Source organism: Peromyscus leucopus, chromosome X (genome assembly GCF_004664715.2).
Source record: "Peromyscus leucopus breed LL Stock chromosome X, UCI_PerLeu_2.1, whole genome shotgun sequence".
NCBI lineage: Eukaryota > Metazoa > Chordata > Mammalia > Rodentia > Cricetidae > Peromyscus > Peromyscus leucopus.
In genome coordinates, this window is record NC_051083.1 from 130,096,245 (window position 1) to 130,110,728 (window position 14,484).

General features: G+C 38.3%; 1 protein-coding gene across 12 annotated transcripts in view; it reads left to right on the forward strand.

Moving 5' to 3' along the window:
- The first annotated feature begins 8,735 nt into the window (after positions 1 to 8,735).
- Fmr1 (FMRP translational regulator 1) overlaps positions 8,736 to 14,484 on the forward strand; it is a 41,793-nt gene continuing 36,044 nt past the window's right edge. For 6 of the 12 annotated variants that reach the window (XM_028862456.2, XM_028862447.2, XM_028862449.2 and 3 more), the window contains exon 1: positions 8,740 to 9,050. In XM_028862456.2, coding sequence (XP_028718289.1) covers positions 9,000 to 9,050 — 51 coding nt within the window. In that variant the 5' untranslated portion in view covers positions 8,740 to 8,999. Of the gene's footprint in view, positions 9,051 to 14,484 lie in introns of all 12 variants that reach the window. The other 6 variants (XM_028862448.2, XM_028862452.2, XM_037199240.1 and 3 more) reach the window with 5 other exon arrangements.

Below are 14,484 nucleotides of genomic sequence, written 5' to 3' on the forward strand. Positions count from 1 at the left end.
TGCAGTCATGTGCACAAGTATACAGTTCAATGCACACATAATTACAAGTAAAAATAAAATATTTTAAAAGCATGAATTGACATATGTACTCTGTGTAAATGCTCATTCTAGGCTTATTCACAATATTCAAAGACAGAAAACCCAATGTCCTTTAAATAACAGAGAGATGAAATGTGATATGTGTATGTACATAGGTAATACACTGCTTCCTAGCTACACAAAGTAAAGTGACTGATTTATGCAAATACATGGAATCTATTCAAATGCATTTCCTAATAACAAAAAATTAGACTCATAAAGGGTACATATTATATATTCTGTTAATATGACGTTCCTAAAAATAAAAACCTGTAATGAAAGAAAACAACTGAGTTGCTGGCAGGGTTAAGTGTGAAGGAAGTTCTTATGGTTGTCCAATAGTGGCCAGTTTTCAAAATTCTAAGAATAATGTACTAAAAAAAACAGTAAAATACACTGTGAACAAATCATCGCTCAATTAAAAAAAAAAGACAGAGGAAATTATCTTTCTAAGATCTGGTAAACACAACCCATAAAAAATCTTCAGCTATGGAATATGGTTTTACTAGAATCATAAAAGGTCAACTAGACAATGAAATACTTATTCAGCCTTGGATAGGACAGAGACTAATAATATATTCTTCAGGAACCTCACTGCTTCAGATAGTTATTTTTGTTAGAACTGAAGATACCTGTCTGCGTGTCTTAATTCTCACCTCTTTGCAGCTGCACTGTATCTTAGGAGAAAATCCCCGTCAAACCTGTCTCCCACAGTTCATTTTTTGAACTGTTTTCATGTTTTATCGAATTCCAAGTCTTCCCTGTGCCTCTGCTAAGGCTATTATCTAGAAAAGCCCAAGAAGTGGGTAATGCAGTGTGTCTTCCTCCTCTTTCTATCTGATATCCTCCATCCATTTGAATCATATCATCTATCATTATAGCTGCTTCTGGCTCCACATTCAGGAGGAGAACATTGTGACCTGGCAGGGGGAGCAAGACAGGGGATCTCAGATTCCTTGCTGAGTTTATACCTCTGCTGTGTATCCAATCCCAGAACTATTATCACACAGTCAACACAATAGATTTCCCTCCTGCCCAGTTGTGTCCATTTAACTCCCTCCTTTGTTTCCAATTAACAATTTTCCCATTTTGGTCAAGGTACAGTCAAAATTCTCCATTTGTCCATTTAGAAATGACAACTTAAAGCCAAGATGTTAAAGGAAAGAAAATATGAGAAAAAAAATATTTACCCCAAATGTGGCCTTGGAAAGAAACTATTCAGTAACAATTATATGGACTTAGAATTTCCCCATGTCCCACTGTCAGTTATACCCAACTCATTTTTTAAATAAAATCATTATGCATTTTATTTTAATTTTCTAAAGTTATAAAATAAAGAAGTACCTTTAAGTCTCTAAACCATTTCAGTTCATTATACATAGTATGCATAGAACATTCTAGAAATGCTGAAACTTAAAGACCACTTGCTCAAGCTCATAAACAGTAAACACTGTCTTACCTTCCCAGAACTCTTGCATTGATCCACTGACTTTATAAGTAATTTCACAGAGAAATTATTTGGGTACATTAAGGTGTAGAAATTTATGTCTCATTCACATATATTTTGGAGGGTTCTATTCCATACAGAAGTCATCCCTGAATTCTTGACACTTAAAAAAGTACAGGGTTCACTTTTCTGAATCAACACTCAAAAACACAAGTTGCCTTGAAAGTCAAAAGTATTAATATATATTTGAATTGAGATATTATCAACAAAAATCTTTAACTTGGATCCAATTTCCTTCTTGGTCCCTCTTTTTTGGGAAAGTCAATAAAAACAAAGGTTTTAAAACTTTATTATCATTAATATTATAATAGCTCACATTTAGAAGTACAGCTATTTAAATCTTTTGCTTTTGAGTGAGAAACCTTGGAACACTCCACTCAGCCAATAAAAATTGGATGTCTCCATCAAATCTCTCCCCTCAGAGCTCAAAGACCCTTGTGGAAGAGGAGGCAGAAACAGTGTAAGACCCAGAGGGGATGAAGGACACCAGGAGAACAAGGCTCTCTAAATCAAGTGAGCAAGGCCCACATGAACTCACAGAGACTGAAGTGGCAAGTATGGGGCCTACACTGAAAATCAGTATTCTACAATAGAGTAACACTGGATATATCCACCACTCCAGGGCAGGCCTCATGATCAGGAATAGTTAACTAACATATAATGGATTCCACAGGTTGTGTGTGTGTGTGTGTGTGTGTGTGTGTGTGTGTGTGTGTGTGTGTGTGTGTGTGTGTGTGTTTGTGTGTGGGGGGCGTGGGCGTGTGCGTGCGCGCAAACTAACGTGCTTTCATTTGGTTACAGTTTACTGGGTAATTTTTTTCCTGTTTGGATGTTGTTCTAGTTTGTTTTCTTAGTTTTGAGGGGTTCTGTTTTTGTATTAGGTTTTTTTTTTTTTTTTTTTTTTTTTGAGAAATAACTTAAAGTTGAGCAAGAAGGGAGGGACGGGGAGAGGATCTGGAAGAACTTGAGGAAGGGGAGGAATGTGATCAAAATATATTTAAAATTCTTTTAAATAATAAAAAATAAAATCCCTCTGCTAATCCAGTCAGGAACTTACAATGTACCTTTAATCCATAGACTCAGATTTTTACTGCTCAGACAAGATTTCTATCATGTCTTTACAATTTACTCTCTATTTATTTTTTTTTCTTCCTCTGGAATTAAAATCAATTTTCTTATTGAATTTCCCATATCTTTCATCCAAATATCATGATTAACCATGATTTTCAACTCTCTGTGTTTTACATTTTGAGTTAGGCTTTGGGTTATAATGTTTGGATCTCAATCATGACAGTTATGTCCTTTATTTTTAGCTATTAAATTAGCCTTTTTATTGCCCTCACATTTTCTCAAATGTTCTATGCTCCTTTCTGTTCCAAATATCCCATGCCTCCTAGCAACTCTATGTACCTGGATGTGTCTGATGAATCTTCTTTCTGACTGAAGAATCTGTGAGGTGATTATTTATACTGCAGTAACTTCACTTTGTGGGCTTCAGTTTTAGATTTTAGAAAAACATACTTTAAAGTAACTTCAGGTTGAGTAGGTATAGGCTGATCAAGAAGACTCCCTGCAAAGCAACAGTATAGAAATAGTTAGGTAAGTAGAAACTAGACATACCTTCTGTCTTATTTTGCTTTCTATTGCTGTGACAAAAATTCCAACCAAAAGCTACTTGGAGGAGGAAATGGTTTATTTGGTTTACATGTTCAGGTCAGCCCACCATTGAGGGAAGTTAGGACAGGAATTCAAGACAGGAACCTGGAAGTAGGAACTGAAGCAGAGACTGTCGAGGAATGTTGCTTAGTGACTTTCTCCCCCATGGCTTGTTCAGTTTTCTTATACAACCCAGCACTACCTCCCCAGGGGTGATACCATCCACAGTGGGCTGGGAGGTCCCACACCCGTCTTTAAAACCCTACAAAACTTGCTTACAGTCAGTCTAACAAAGGCAATACCTCAGTTGAGAGCCCTTCCTCCCAGGTGACTCTAGTTTATGTCAAGTTGACAAAAACTAACCACCACATCTCCCTCTCATTTTGACAATCAATGTTTTTTTCCAGGAAAATCTGTACATTTATTCCCTTTGTCAGCCCAATGATCCAGGATGCTATTGTTCAAATATTCCTGCAGCTCATGAAGGAGAAAATTCTCTATCAGCTTGCTCCTGAAGAATGCAAGGCTTGATGTGCTCCCAACAATTGGAGGTCCTAACATTTTTTCCCCAGGAGAAGGTAAAAGATTGGAATTGAGAACTGTATGTCCAGAGTATCTCTTTTCACTCGCAAAACTTTGTAATGCACAAATATTAAAGATTATTTTATTTTGAACCATAAGTTGACTTTGAATTTTAAAACTCAGCCCAATTTTCTCTCCAAATTATACTACCGCTGCTACCTGTGTCCAGGAATTCCTCTATGGATGCACAAACCATTTCCACGAAGAAATTTAAGATGCAAACTCTCACTAGTTGGTAAAAACATCTGGTATCAACTCCACTGCATGGAGAACTTATTTATTAGAAGCATTTTCACAAATTTATTGCCATGAAATCCTACCAGAAAAAAAGATTATTGCCAGAAAGAAGATCCTGATTTTAAAAAAGCTACAAGATTTGTTCCATTTTTAGTATTTGTATAGCTTTCTCAGAAGACCAAACTGTGTTCAGATTAACACCAGCTCCCAGCCTTAATTTTGAAGAATTAATTTCTTTTGAATAATTAATTGGTCAGTTTCTATGAATAATAATCGTCTGATCAAAGTGCACATTATTACTTTATTTATTAGACAAAATTAACATTTACCAGGCAAAAGCATTATCAAACATAAATATCTCAAGCCAAACTGACTTTCATTTCCTTCTTTTCTTTACTATATTGTACTTTAGTCAGCATTCATAACTCAGGTTTCAGTACTAAAGGACCCCATGAAATAGCAATCCGTTCTACCACAAGGCTTAGTGAAATACATTCTTGTATATAATTATTCTCAGTTATATCAACCTAGATGTAAAAATTAAGTCACAATAGCAATATACAGTTGTGTAGTCGAATTTCTAAATAGTCTCATTAAATGAAAAACACAGAGCCAAATATAGGGGTTAAAGCCTTAGAAAGATCGGGAAATAGGGAAAACCACCAGCCAACCTTACCTCACCAACTCTGCAACTTCCAAATGCAAGCTACTTCCTGTCTTACCCACACTTTTATTGCCTTTCTGTTCTGCCCTCTCATTGGCTATCTTAGCCCAGCTACCTCACTTCATCTTCCTACACAGCTCTGTCACTCTCTGTCTGTCTGTACAGACCTCAAGACCTCTATGGTTGGTACTGGGATTAAAGGCGTGTGTCACCACACTTGGCACTATTCCCTATTATGGCCTTGAACACACAGAGACCCTGGCTGAAAGTGATCAAATTAAGGGCGTGTGCTGCCTGACTTCTTATTTACTTAAAATGGCTGGCCTTTTCCTCTAATCTCCAGGCAAGCTTTATTAAAGCACAAATACAATATCACCACACAGTTATATATCTCTAGCCATGCTCCATCCCATATAATTCAGAGGAAATAGTAGTCTCTTCTGTTTCTTAAAACTAATTCTGTGCTCTCCTTTGTTTTATTTCCTTGTTCCTATTCTGATATCTCCTATCTCTAAAACTCTGCTACTGCTTCCAGATGAAACAGGGCTGCTAATATCCCTGTCTTCAAATTATACCACTGCTTCTACCTGTGTTCAGGAATTCCTGTATGGATGCACAAACCATTTCCATGAAGGAATTTAAGATGCAAACTCTCACTAGTTGGTAAAAACATCTGGTATCAGCTCCACTGCATGGAGAACTTATGCCAAGTACAAGTGATGCCTTATATGGCATCCCTAAGTAAACCTCTTAGTTCTAAAATTCCATCATGAGGCCATAAGTTTGGGATCCAGAGCATCATCTGAATGACAAATCCTATACCAAGTTTTGAATCAGTCTCATTGTCCTAAGCTTTCCTCTAAGTCTAAAATCACACTTTCTGACCTATCTATTCCAAATAATGTTCTTCTGTAACAGGCTTCTCATCTCTCATGACTATTAAACTTATGGAAATCTTTTACTTCCACGAGTCTTCTGGACATGCCTAGATACCAACTGTGAAAATATATTAGGAATATATCAGAAGGTTTAGATAGCATTCATTCTAACTACAGTTGTTATCATTTAAATGCAAATACACTATTATTTAATATTTTTCCCGCAGCATGCATTACCTTGAATTTTTTTTAAGTAAGGTCTGCTCCTGTTGAACTGGAACTCATTATGCAGCCAAGGATGGTCTTGAACTTCTGATCCTCCTGTTTGTACCTCCAGGCTGGGCTAGGTTTAGCAGTGTGCATCATAAAGCCTGTTTTTATGTAGTGTTGGTGATCAAATACTGGGTTTTGTGCATACTAACTGAGATTAATTATTAACAAACAATTTATTTTGAAAAATTCAATAAAAAACAACAAAGAAACAATGCAATTTCCATTTACCCCTAACCTGATTTCCACTAAAGCTAACTTTTTACATTAGCATGTTACAATTGTAGCAACTAAGAAACCCAAAGAGCTAGAGAGATGGCTCAAAGGTTAAAAGTGTATACTGCTCTTTTATTTATTTTTTTTTTTTCCGAGACAGGGTTTCTCTGGAACTCACTCTGTAGACCAGGCTGGCCTCAAACGCACAAAGATCCGCCTGCCTCTGCCTCCCAAGTGCTGGGATTAAAGGCGTGCACCACCACCATATACTGCTCTTGTAGAGTCCCTGTTATCCATGTACAATGACTCCCAACACCAGCTCCAGGGGCATCTGATACCATTGGCCTCCGTGGGCACCTGCACTCACATGCACATACCCATACACAGACATACACTATTTATTTGTTTTTAAAACACCATATAAAAGATGACCAAATAAAAATGTTAAAACATTTTTGTATACATCTTATTAAAACAGATTCACAGGTGGCAAAACATATGAAAGATGTCAATACCATACATTATTAGACAAGAAAGGAACAATGGAAATTTTTACCTATTAACTGATGAGAATGCAAAATGGTACAGCAACTTTGAAAGAGTGCTCAGCAATTAGTACAAATTCAAACACTGTTTTGCTGTATGAATGAGTAACCACATATCTTCTTATCTACTCAGATGAGGTGAAAGCTTATGTCCTCATACCAAAAAAAAAAGAAAAACTATACAAGAAAGTTCATAACTGGGTGAAAGTAAACAGACTGTAAAACTGTAAGTAGTTAATAGGTGCAGTACAACAAACAGAACATGGAAAATTTTTGGTAATGTAACTATTTTATGTGACAATGCCATGGTAGATAATTTACAGATTTACTACACTGGAGTTAAAACTGTTATGCTCCCATCCAGAGCGAGATTTGTTTTCAGCCCTACTGGGTTCTTAATATATTGTGGATACTCCAAAGACCCTAGTTCAGTGGATCATTTTTGTATGCTGTAGCCTCAAGGAATGCGGCCCTTGATCCACTGCCTTAAAGCTGGAATTCCAACAGCATTAACATTGTTCCTGCTGGGGCAGGCTGGGAACTGGAAGCCCATGCCATTCATTCTAGTACTAATACATAGCCTGGGGCAATTCACCCTTTTTCCTCCAAGTGCACACTTACAAATAAGTCTTCCCTGTCACACTCCATCTTGCTTCTGTGGCCACCTCTCCCACACCACAGACAGGTTCATATCCAACTATAAAAAGGTACATCCACAAGTTATAGACCATCATAGTTGTAATTCCACATTTACATTTTTTTCTTGATGTATGTGTATTCATTCGTGTGTATGAGTATGGGCACACACATATGCCACAGCACATGTGTGGAAGTCAGAGGAGAACCTCCAGTGCCAATCCTTGCCTTTTACCTAGTGATAGGGACTCTCTTTTTGTTGGTTGCAGCTGTTTAAGGCACCCTGATCTGTAAATTTCCAGAGACTCAATTCTGTGTGAGTGGTTATTTAGAATATATACAGACACTGCTAAATCCAGCTTTATAGGGATTCTAGGGCTTAAAAAATTCAGAATTTTGTGCTTGCATGGCAAACACTTTAACCACTGGAGCCATCTCTCCAGCCCCACATTTACAGTTTTGGGAAGTTAAATTTTAATCATCTAGTCCTGTAGATTCCAATTTCAATGACTTTTTCTTTTTTGCCTCATCGTGACTCACTAGCACTTAAAACAGTACTTGGCACTTGTTAGGTATTAAATGAACTTCTCAGTTGGATGCAAGCCTTCTAGATTAAAGGAACATGGGTCAGGCTGGATACAAGTCCAGTACAGAGGCCAGAAGAAAAAAAAGTTAGGCTTGGTTCTGGTATAGAAGGCAAAGGAAGAGAGCTGCATGGAAAGGGCACAAAGATGTAGGTTCCAGGGTTGATTTACATTTGGTACAGAGCGTGCATAGAAGAGGTAGAAGCAAAACTTAAGGAAATTAACAAGTGTTTAACACATTCTCTCTTTTATTTCGAATACCAAGTAAAAGTATGAAAGTAAAGTGTGTGGGCTAGCACTGTCTGACAAAAAGATAACATTTCCTGAAGTTCTGACCACCCCATTGTCCCTCAAAATCTACGGGATGTACAATACTTCCTCAAATCGCTTGGTAGTATAGCGATTTACTTTGCTTTCTGTTTGTATGGGTCCCAGAAGTCAGGGTCAATGTGGTTACCACTGGTCTAGATCAAAGATCAAAGTGTTCTGCAATGGAATTTATTGCTTTTCTTGAACTCCACTCCCGCTCCAACCTCCAGATCAATCAGGTAAAAGCTGTTGTGGAGAAAAATCTACCCGAAGCCCCTCCAGCCCTCTCGGACCCCGTTTTCTGCTTGCCTGTTCCCACGCCCTCGTTTCATCCTCTACAGGAAACGTCTCTATTCCCAGCCAGCTGACAAAAGGCAGCGCGACCTATCACCACCCTCTGTGCTTTCCCGCCTTCCACCAAGCGCGCCATAAAATCTGCCCAGTTACCCTGGGCAGGTTCCCAGAAGGGCGCATGCGCGTTCTCGGCGTCCGGAAAGCGAGGGCGGAGCGGAGGGGGCCGAGCCCACTGTGGGGCGGGGCGTCTCGGGACACGTGACGTGGTTTGACTGTTTACACGAGGCGCGGGCAGAGCCCTTGGCCTCAGTCAGTCAGGCGCTAGGCAGCGTTTCGGTTTCACTTCCGGTGAGGGGCCGCGCCTGAGAGGGCGGGCTGTGAAGCCAACGGACGGCGAGCGCGGGCGGTGGCAGTGACGGCGGCGCCGCTGCCGGGGGGCGAGCGGTAACGCGGCGGCGGCGGCAGCGGCAGCGGCAGCGGCTGGGCCTTGAGCGCCTGCAGCCCACCTCTCGGAGGCGGGCTCTCGGCGCGAGGACCGAGAAGATGGAGGAGCTGGTGGTGGAAGTGCGGGGCTCCAATGGCGCTTTCTACAAGGTAATCAATCAGCTACCGGACAGGCCCGGTCCTCGGCCTTCTTACCTCCCTTGTGTCCCGTGCGGCGGCGGGCAGGCCCCGCGGGTGCGGTGGGCCCGGCCGGCGCGGCGGGCGCGGCGAGCAGTGGGTTGTGAGGGAAGCGGCGGACTCGGGGCCTGTAGCCATCCTTTGCGCTCCGACTCCCGCCTCAGGCCCGGCGCCCGCCTGGCGGCACGCGAAGGAACGCGGGGAGCTGAGGGCCATTCGCCGACTGAACTCAGTCAGCGAAGCAGGAATTCGAGGCCAGGGGATCCGGCCCTAGGACCGGTGCTGCCTGAGGTGGCAGTGGCTTATCCCTGCTTTCCCAAATAATCCTCTCTCAGTGGGTTCCGGGCCTGGCACGCGGGAAGCGGTGAGGAGCTGGGCGCCTTAGCCTGGCTGTCTCCTGCCTCGTCTGGGCAGCCGTTGGGAGTCTTGGGCTCCTGGGTTTTGATCCTCAATGCAGACTTTGGAGAGCTCCCCAGTTCTGGGCGAGGGAGTGGAGCGAGGAAGAGGTAGTCAGCCCCGAGTCACAATGGCAACTGATTTTTAGTGGCCTCTCTTTGTGCTTTTCGAAGGAGGTTTTTAAACCTAAAAGTTTCTGGAAGACCATGACAACCAAGAGAGCCATTAAAGATTCTGGCCAAAGGGAATATCCACGGCCTCCTAACCTCTTTCTAAGTGGGAGAAATTCAGGAATACCCATGTCTCCGCTTTAAAAATATTAACAAGTCTGCTCATTTAAAATTTTTCTCTGTTTAAGTTCTCAAGGACCAGAATATATGCGATAGAACTTAGGGAAATTAACTGGGACTGTATGATTGCTAGTGAATTTTACCAAGACTGGAGTATTTGTTCTGTTCTCTGAAGTGCAGAAACAAGTATATTCCCTTTGACTTTTTTTTCGAGGTTGTAGGGGACTATATAGTTGAAGTTTTAAATAGGCGTTAATGGAATTACTGAGAGTTTTTATACCTTTCAATATCAGATAACATCGTATGTTTTGGAAGGAACCTTAAAATATTTATATGTAACTGTGGTGCGATTGTTGATACTGCATAAACGTAGATGTAGCAATATTGTAAATTTTCCTTTCTTGAATGTTTATAACCTCTGTAAGGCCCTACCTCACTAGAATATTTTAGTAATGGAAGGAAGCATGGAAAATAGCTATTACCATTATCTAGCAGTTTTAAGTTTATTGTGGAATAACTTGGACATTTCAAATGGGACATACTTGGCTAGACTCAGGAAAGTGACCTTAATAAGTTATGCTTTTACCAAGTTTATGGAGACATTTAGAGGTAAATAAATTTCATTATTATGAAGGAGGTACACTTGTAAAATACTGATTTATAGCAAGAAAATACCTTTTGTTGTAGTGTAGGAGACATAAATAACACACACAGCATATATGTAATTAAATTTACCAGTGCATTTATTTTCAATTTGCTATAATAAAGAATTTTTCCAGTTAGTTTTGGTGAGTTTTCATTAAATTTCTAGATTCTAGAGTGACAGTTTTAGTTGCTAGAGTTGGAGCACTGAGACACAGATGAGCAAGGGATAATAGTTAAGTATTATTTTTGTTCATCTCTAATACCAGCTTAGAGTTGAGTCCACTGTTAGTGGCTTTTAATGAAGTTGGCTTGCAATCAAGGACAAGTAGCCCATCCTACTCTTGAAGGATTTATTGGCTCCAATAGTTTTACTTACAAACTGACTGGAATATTTTTTTAAGTACTCTGTTTTTGCTATTAAAACTTGACTTTGTTTTTCAGCGACATCTTAATTTGAAGGTGAACCAAAAGGAATGGATTATGGATTATCCTTTTATTCCTTGAGGGGAAATATAATACTTTGAAAAAATATATGTTGATGAATTGCTATTGTGTTTAAGCTTGTTTTTTAAAAATAATTCCAACTGGTCTATATTAAGGGAAGAATATTGACTGTACTGAAATAGGTTTAAATTTACATCACTTAGACTGTTGACTGTGACCAGAAAAAGTAAAATGGGTATGCTAAGTTGTTTTATAGTGAAATAGATGACAAAGATGAGAAATAAAGCCCATTATAGAAAAATTGGGAACTTTGTTCATGAAATTGATAGAAATAAAATTTTAAATCCAAACAAATCAAATTCAGTGTAATTGAATTCAGTCTTTGATTTGCTTACCAGAACTACTGTATTCTGAAGGATAGTTGCACATACCCTGAGCACATTAAGTTTGCAGAATAACTTTGTAGAACATATGCTAGGAATGATTTGATTCTTTGAAAGATCACTACAGCCAAGATCTGAAATTCACAAATCATACATCTGTTGTACTAAGGGCCAACCAGTTCAATTTTTTTCTTTTGGTGTTTAATTTTTTTAAACTTTTAGATTCATTTGTGACTGTGTTTGGTTAGTTGGGTGCCTGTGTGTGTCCCATGTCACACTTGCAGAGGTCAGAGGGAAACTTAGAGAGGTTGGTTGTCTCTCTCCACCATGTGGCTACTGGGGGTAGAACTCAGGTCTGCAAGCATTTACCTGCTGAGCCATCTCAAGACCAAGCTTTTTTTTTTTTTTGGTGTTTATTTTTTAAAGTTGAAAGTTAGATTTAGTAATCACCAGAGCCTCTACTTTTAAGCTTTGGTATTTCTTTAACTTAGAAAAAGTTGATCACATGTATCAGTTTTTGAGCCCTTCAGGCATGTTATTTAAAATATGAAGACACTTTGATTTGTATCTCATATGATCTTTACAAAGCATTGCTTAAACCAGTAATGTTGCAATACATTGCAATATATCTTTATTCTAGGAGCACCTGCCCCTATGTAATTTTTTTTTGTGTATTGTAGTTTTGGTGTGTTGAGAATGATAATGAATTAACTTCACTTTAGATATAGAACAGGTGCCATTCAGATATGGAAGAACTCTATATACAAAGATTTCTAGGTTTTGTATTCTAGTCTGAAAATTAGTAAATTGTGTGGGAGACATGATACAATTTTTTAAAAAATAATTTATTTAACTTTATTTTATTGCATTGGTGTGAAGGTGTCAGATCCCCTGGATCTGGAGTTACAGACGTTTGTAGCTGCCATGTGGGTCCTGGGAATTGAACCCCGCTCCTCTACAAGAGCAGCCAGTCTTAACTGCTGAGTCATCTCTCTAGCCCAATACAAAACTTTTTATTTCAAATTATAATGGCTAATATCTAATTCATTATTATGTGTTATTATGCAAATTCATAAATATATTGTCATATTATACTTAAGTATCTTAGCTTTAAGTTTGGCATCTGAGAATAGACTCTCCCATTAACAGAGTATTGTTACCATAGGTAGTAGTTAATTAATATACAATGTACAGTATAGTCAAGATGTTTTTAATGCCAAGCATGGGGGCTCACACCTGTAATCCCAGCACCTAGGAGGCAGAGACTGATAGATCTCTTAAGGTCCATGCCAGCCAGGATACATAGTGAGAACCTATCTTTAAAAAAAAAAAAAAAAATGGTTTTCTTGAAGCTATTAGTGCCCAGCATGTCATTTTTAGATACATTGACTGGTAGCAATCAATGTTATATCACAAATGAACTTTCACAAGCTTTAGAAATTTATAAGCCTGCATAAAATGCAAATAAACTCACATTCATGGTTTGCTCTGAAAGCCAGCAAACTTTGAGTATGGATGTTAATTTGAATGTTGAAAAAAAATGAATGATATAAATTACCACATTTTGTCCTCCCACATCTACATACCTTTTAAAGATTTAGTGTCTTTTTGAAAGCAACACCCCACCTTGGAAATATGCATTGTCCATTTCCATATTCACATGTTCTGAAAACCTACATTTTAATTATGTGCAAAATCTAACAGTGTAGTACTTGGGAGTTCAGATTCTGGCCCACTCTAGGAGATGATTGTGATCATGGTTATGGTAATAGTTACCAGGTGTGGAGTCCTAAGCACTGCTTTGCCTCCATTACTTAACTTTCTCCCACTGTTCTCATTTACATTAGGATGTAGATATATAGGGAGATGAGATAAATAATTACTAATGCTTGTCCTGTCGGGTGCTGAAAGTTTTGGATCTAGGATTTGAAATCAGACAATGAAATGATGAAATATAGATTGAAGAAGTTAAATGTATTCTATTTCCTGACCACTTTTTAATTTCATTATCTTTGCTCATAGTTGTTATTATGACATTTGCCTTAGCATCTCATAACTACAATTGTTCTACAATAAATTTTAACTATGGACACTAAGATGTTATAAATCTCCAGTTTATATATCAGTTTTCTTTTTCATTAACCCTTCTAGTTTGAGATATCGTGTATTTTTCCTATAAATTCTTATGAAGGAAAGATGAAGTTACAAGTCTTTGACCCTGCTGTGACATTTTTTTTACATATTCAAGGAACTCACTAAACTTGAAAAGTATGTAACTTATATGAACAGCATATAAACTTCAGGAAAACAAGTCAGTGGATACTGTTTTCTTTGTGCTTATGTTGTCTTTGGTCAGAGTGAATCATATTTTCCTTAGAATTTGTGGAAGAACTGTTGTTAAACTTTATTGTTCATTCCTTTACATTGCTAGTGCCTACATGTAAAGGGAGGGAATAAAAACTCAATGTATATATGAAGGCTTGAGTTGAATCATACATTTTATATGCCCATGTACCACCTCTAGGAGGGATATTTTAAAAACTATTAAGCTTTCTCTGCATTACACATTTTGTCATAGGTCTCTACTGATAATGTAACATTTAAGTGGTGGTTAGAGGACTACAGCTTATAAAAAGACCTCTTGTGACCAGTTCTTCCCTGTTTTTAAAATAGTTTTTTATCTTTTTAAGTTACTTTATTTTATATGTATGGGTGTTTTGGTAGGTGCTGGGAATTGAACCAGGATCCTCTGGAAGAGCAGCAGCCAGTGCTCTTCATGGAGCCATTTTTCTAACCCCTAGTATGACTTCTTCACACATCTTAAAACCTAAGATGTATTGAAGGATTCAGGGAGAATAAAAGTTTACCCAAATAGTACTGAAATTTCTGTCTTTTGTGTTTCATTTTAATAAAGCAGTATTTGAATTAGATAGTTCTGGCTATGATGACTTAAACTTTCTGTTTTTCCCCTGGTGAACAACCTTAGTGTGTTTGGTCACTGCTTTTTTTTAATCACTTTTTTCTCCAAACCCTAAAGTCTTTTGTCATTTTTTTTCTTCCCAGAGTCAAAGTAGCCATATAGTATTTAGTAACTTTGTGGAAATGTCCCTTTCTTTTTCTATCTTATCTTTAAGCCTTTATTTGACCTTTATGAATTTAGTTTACTTTTCCAAATAGCAGTCAGTGGATCCTATCATAATTATGAGTGGCTAAATCTCATCTCACCTAAGGAAAACATTAGCACTATTA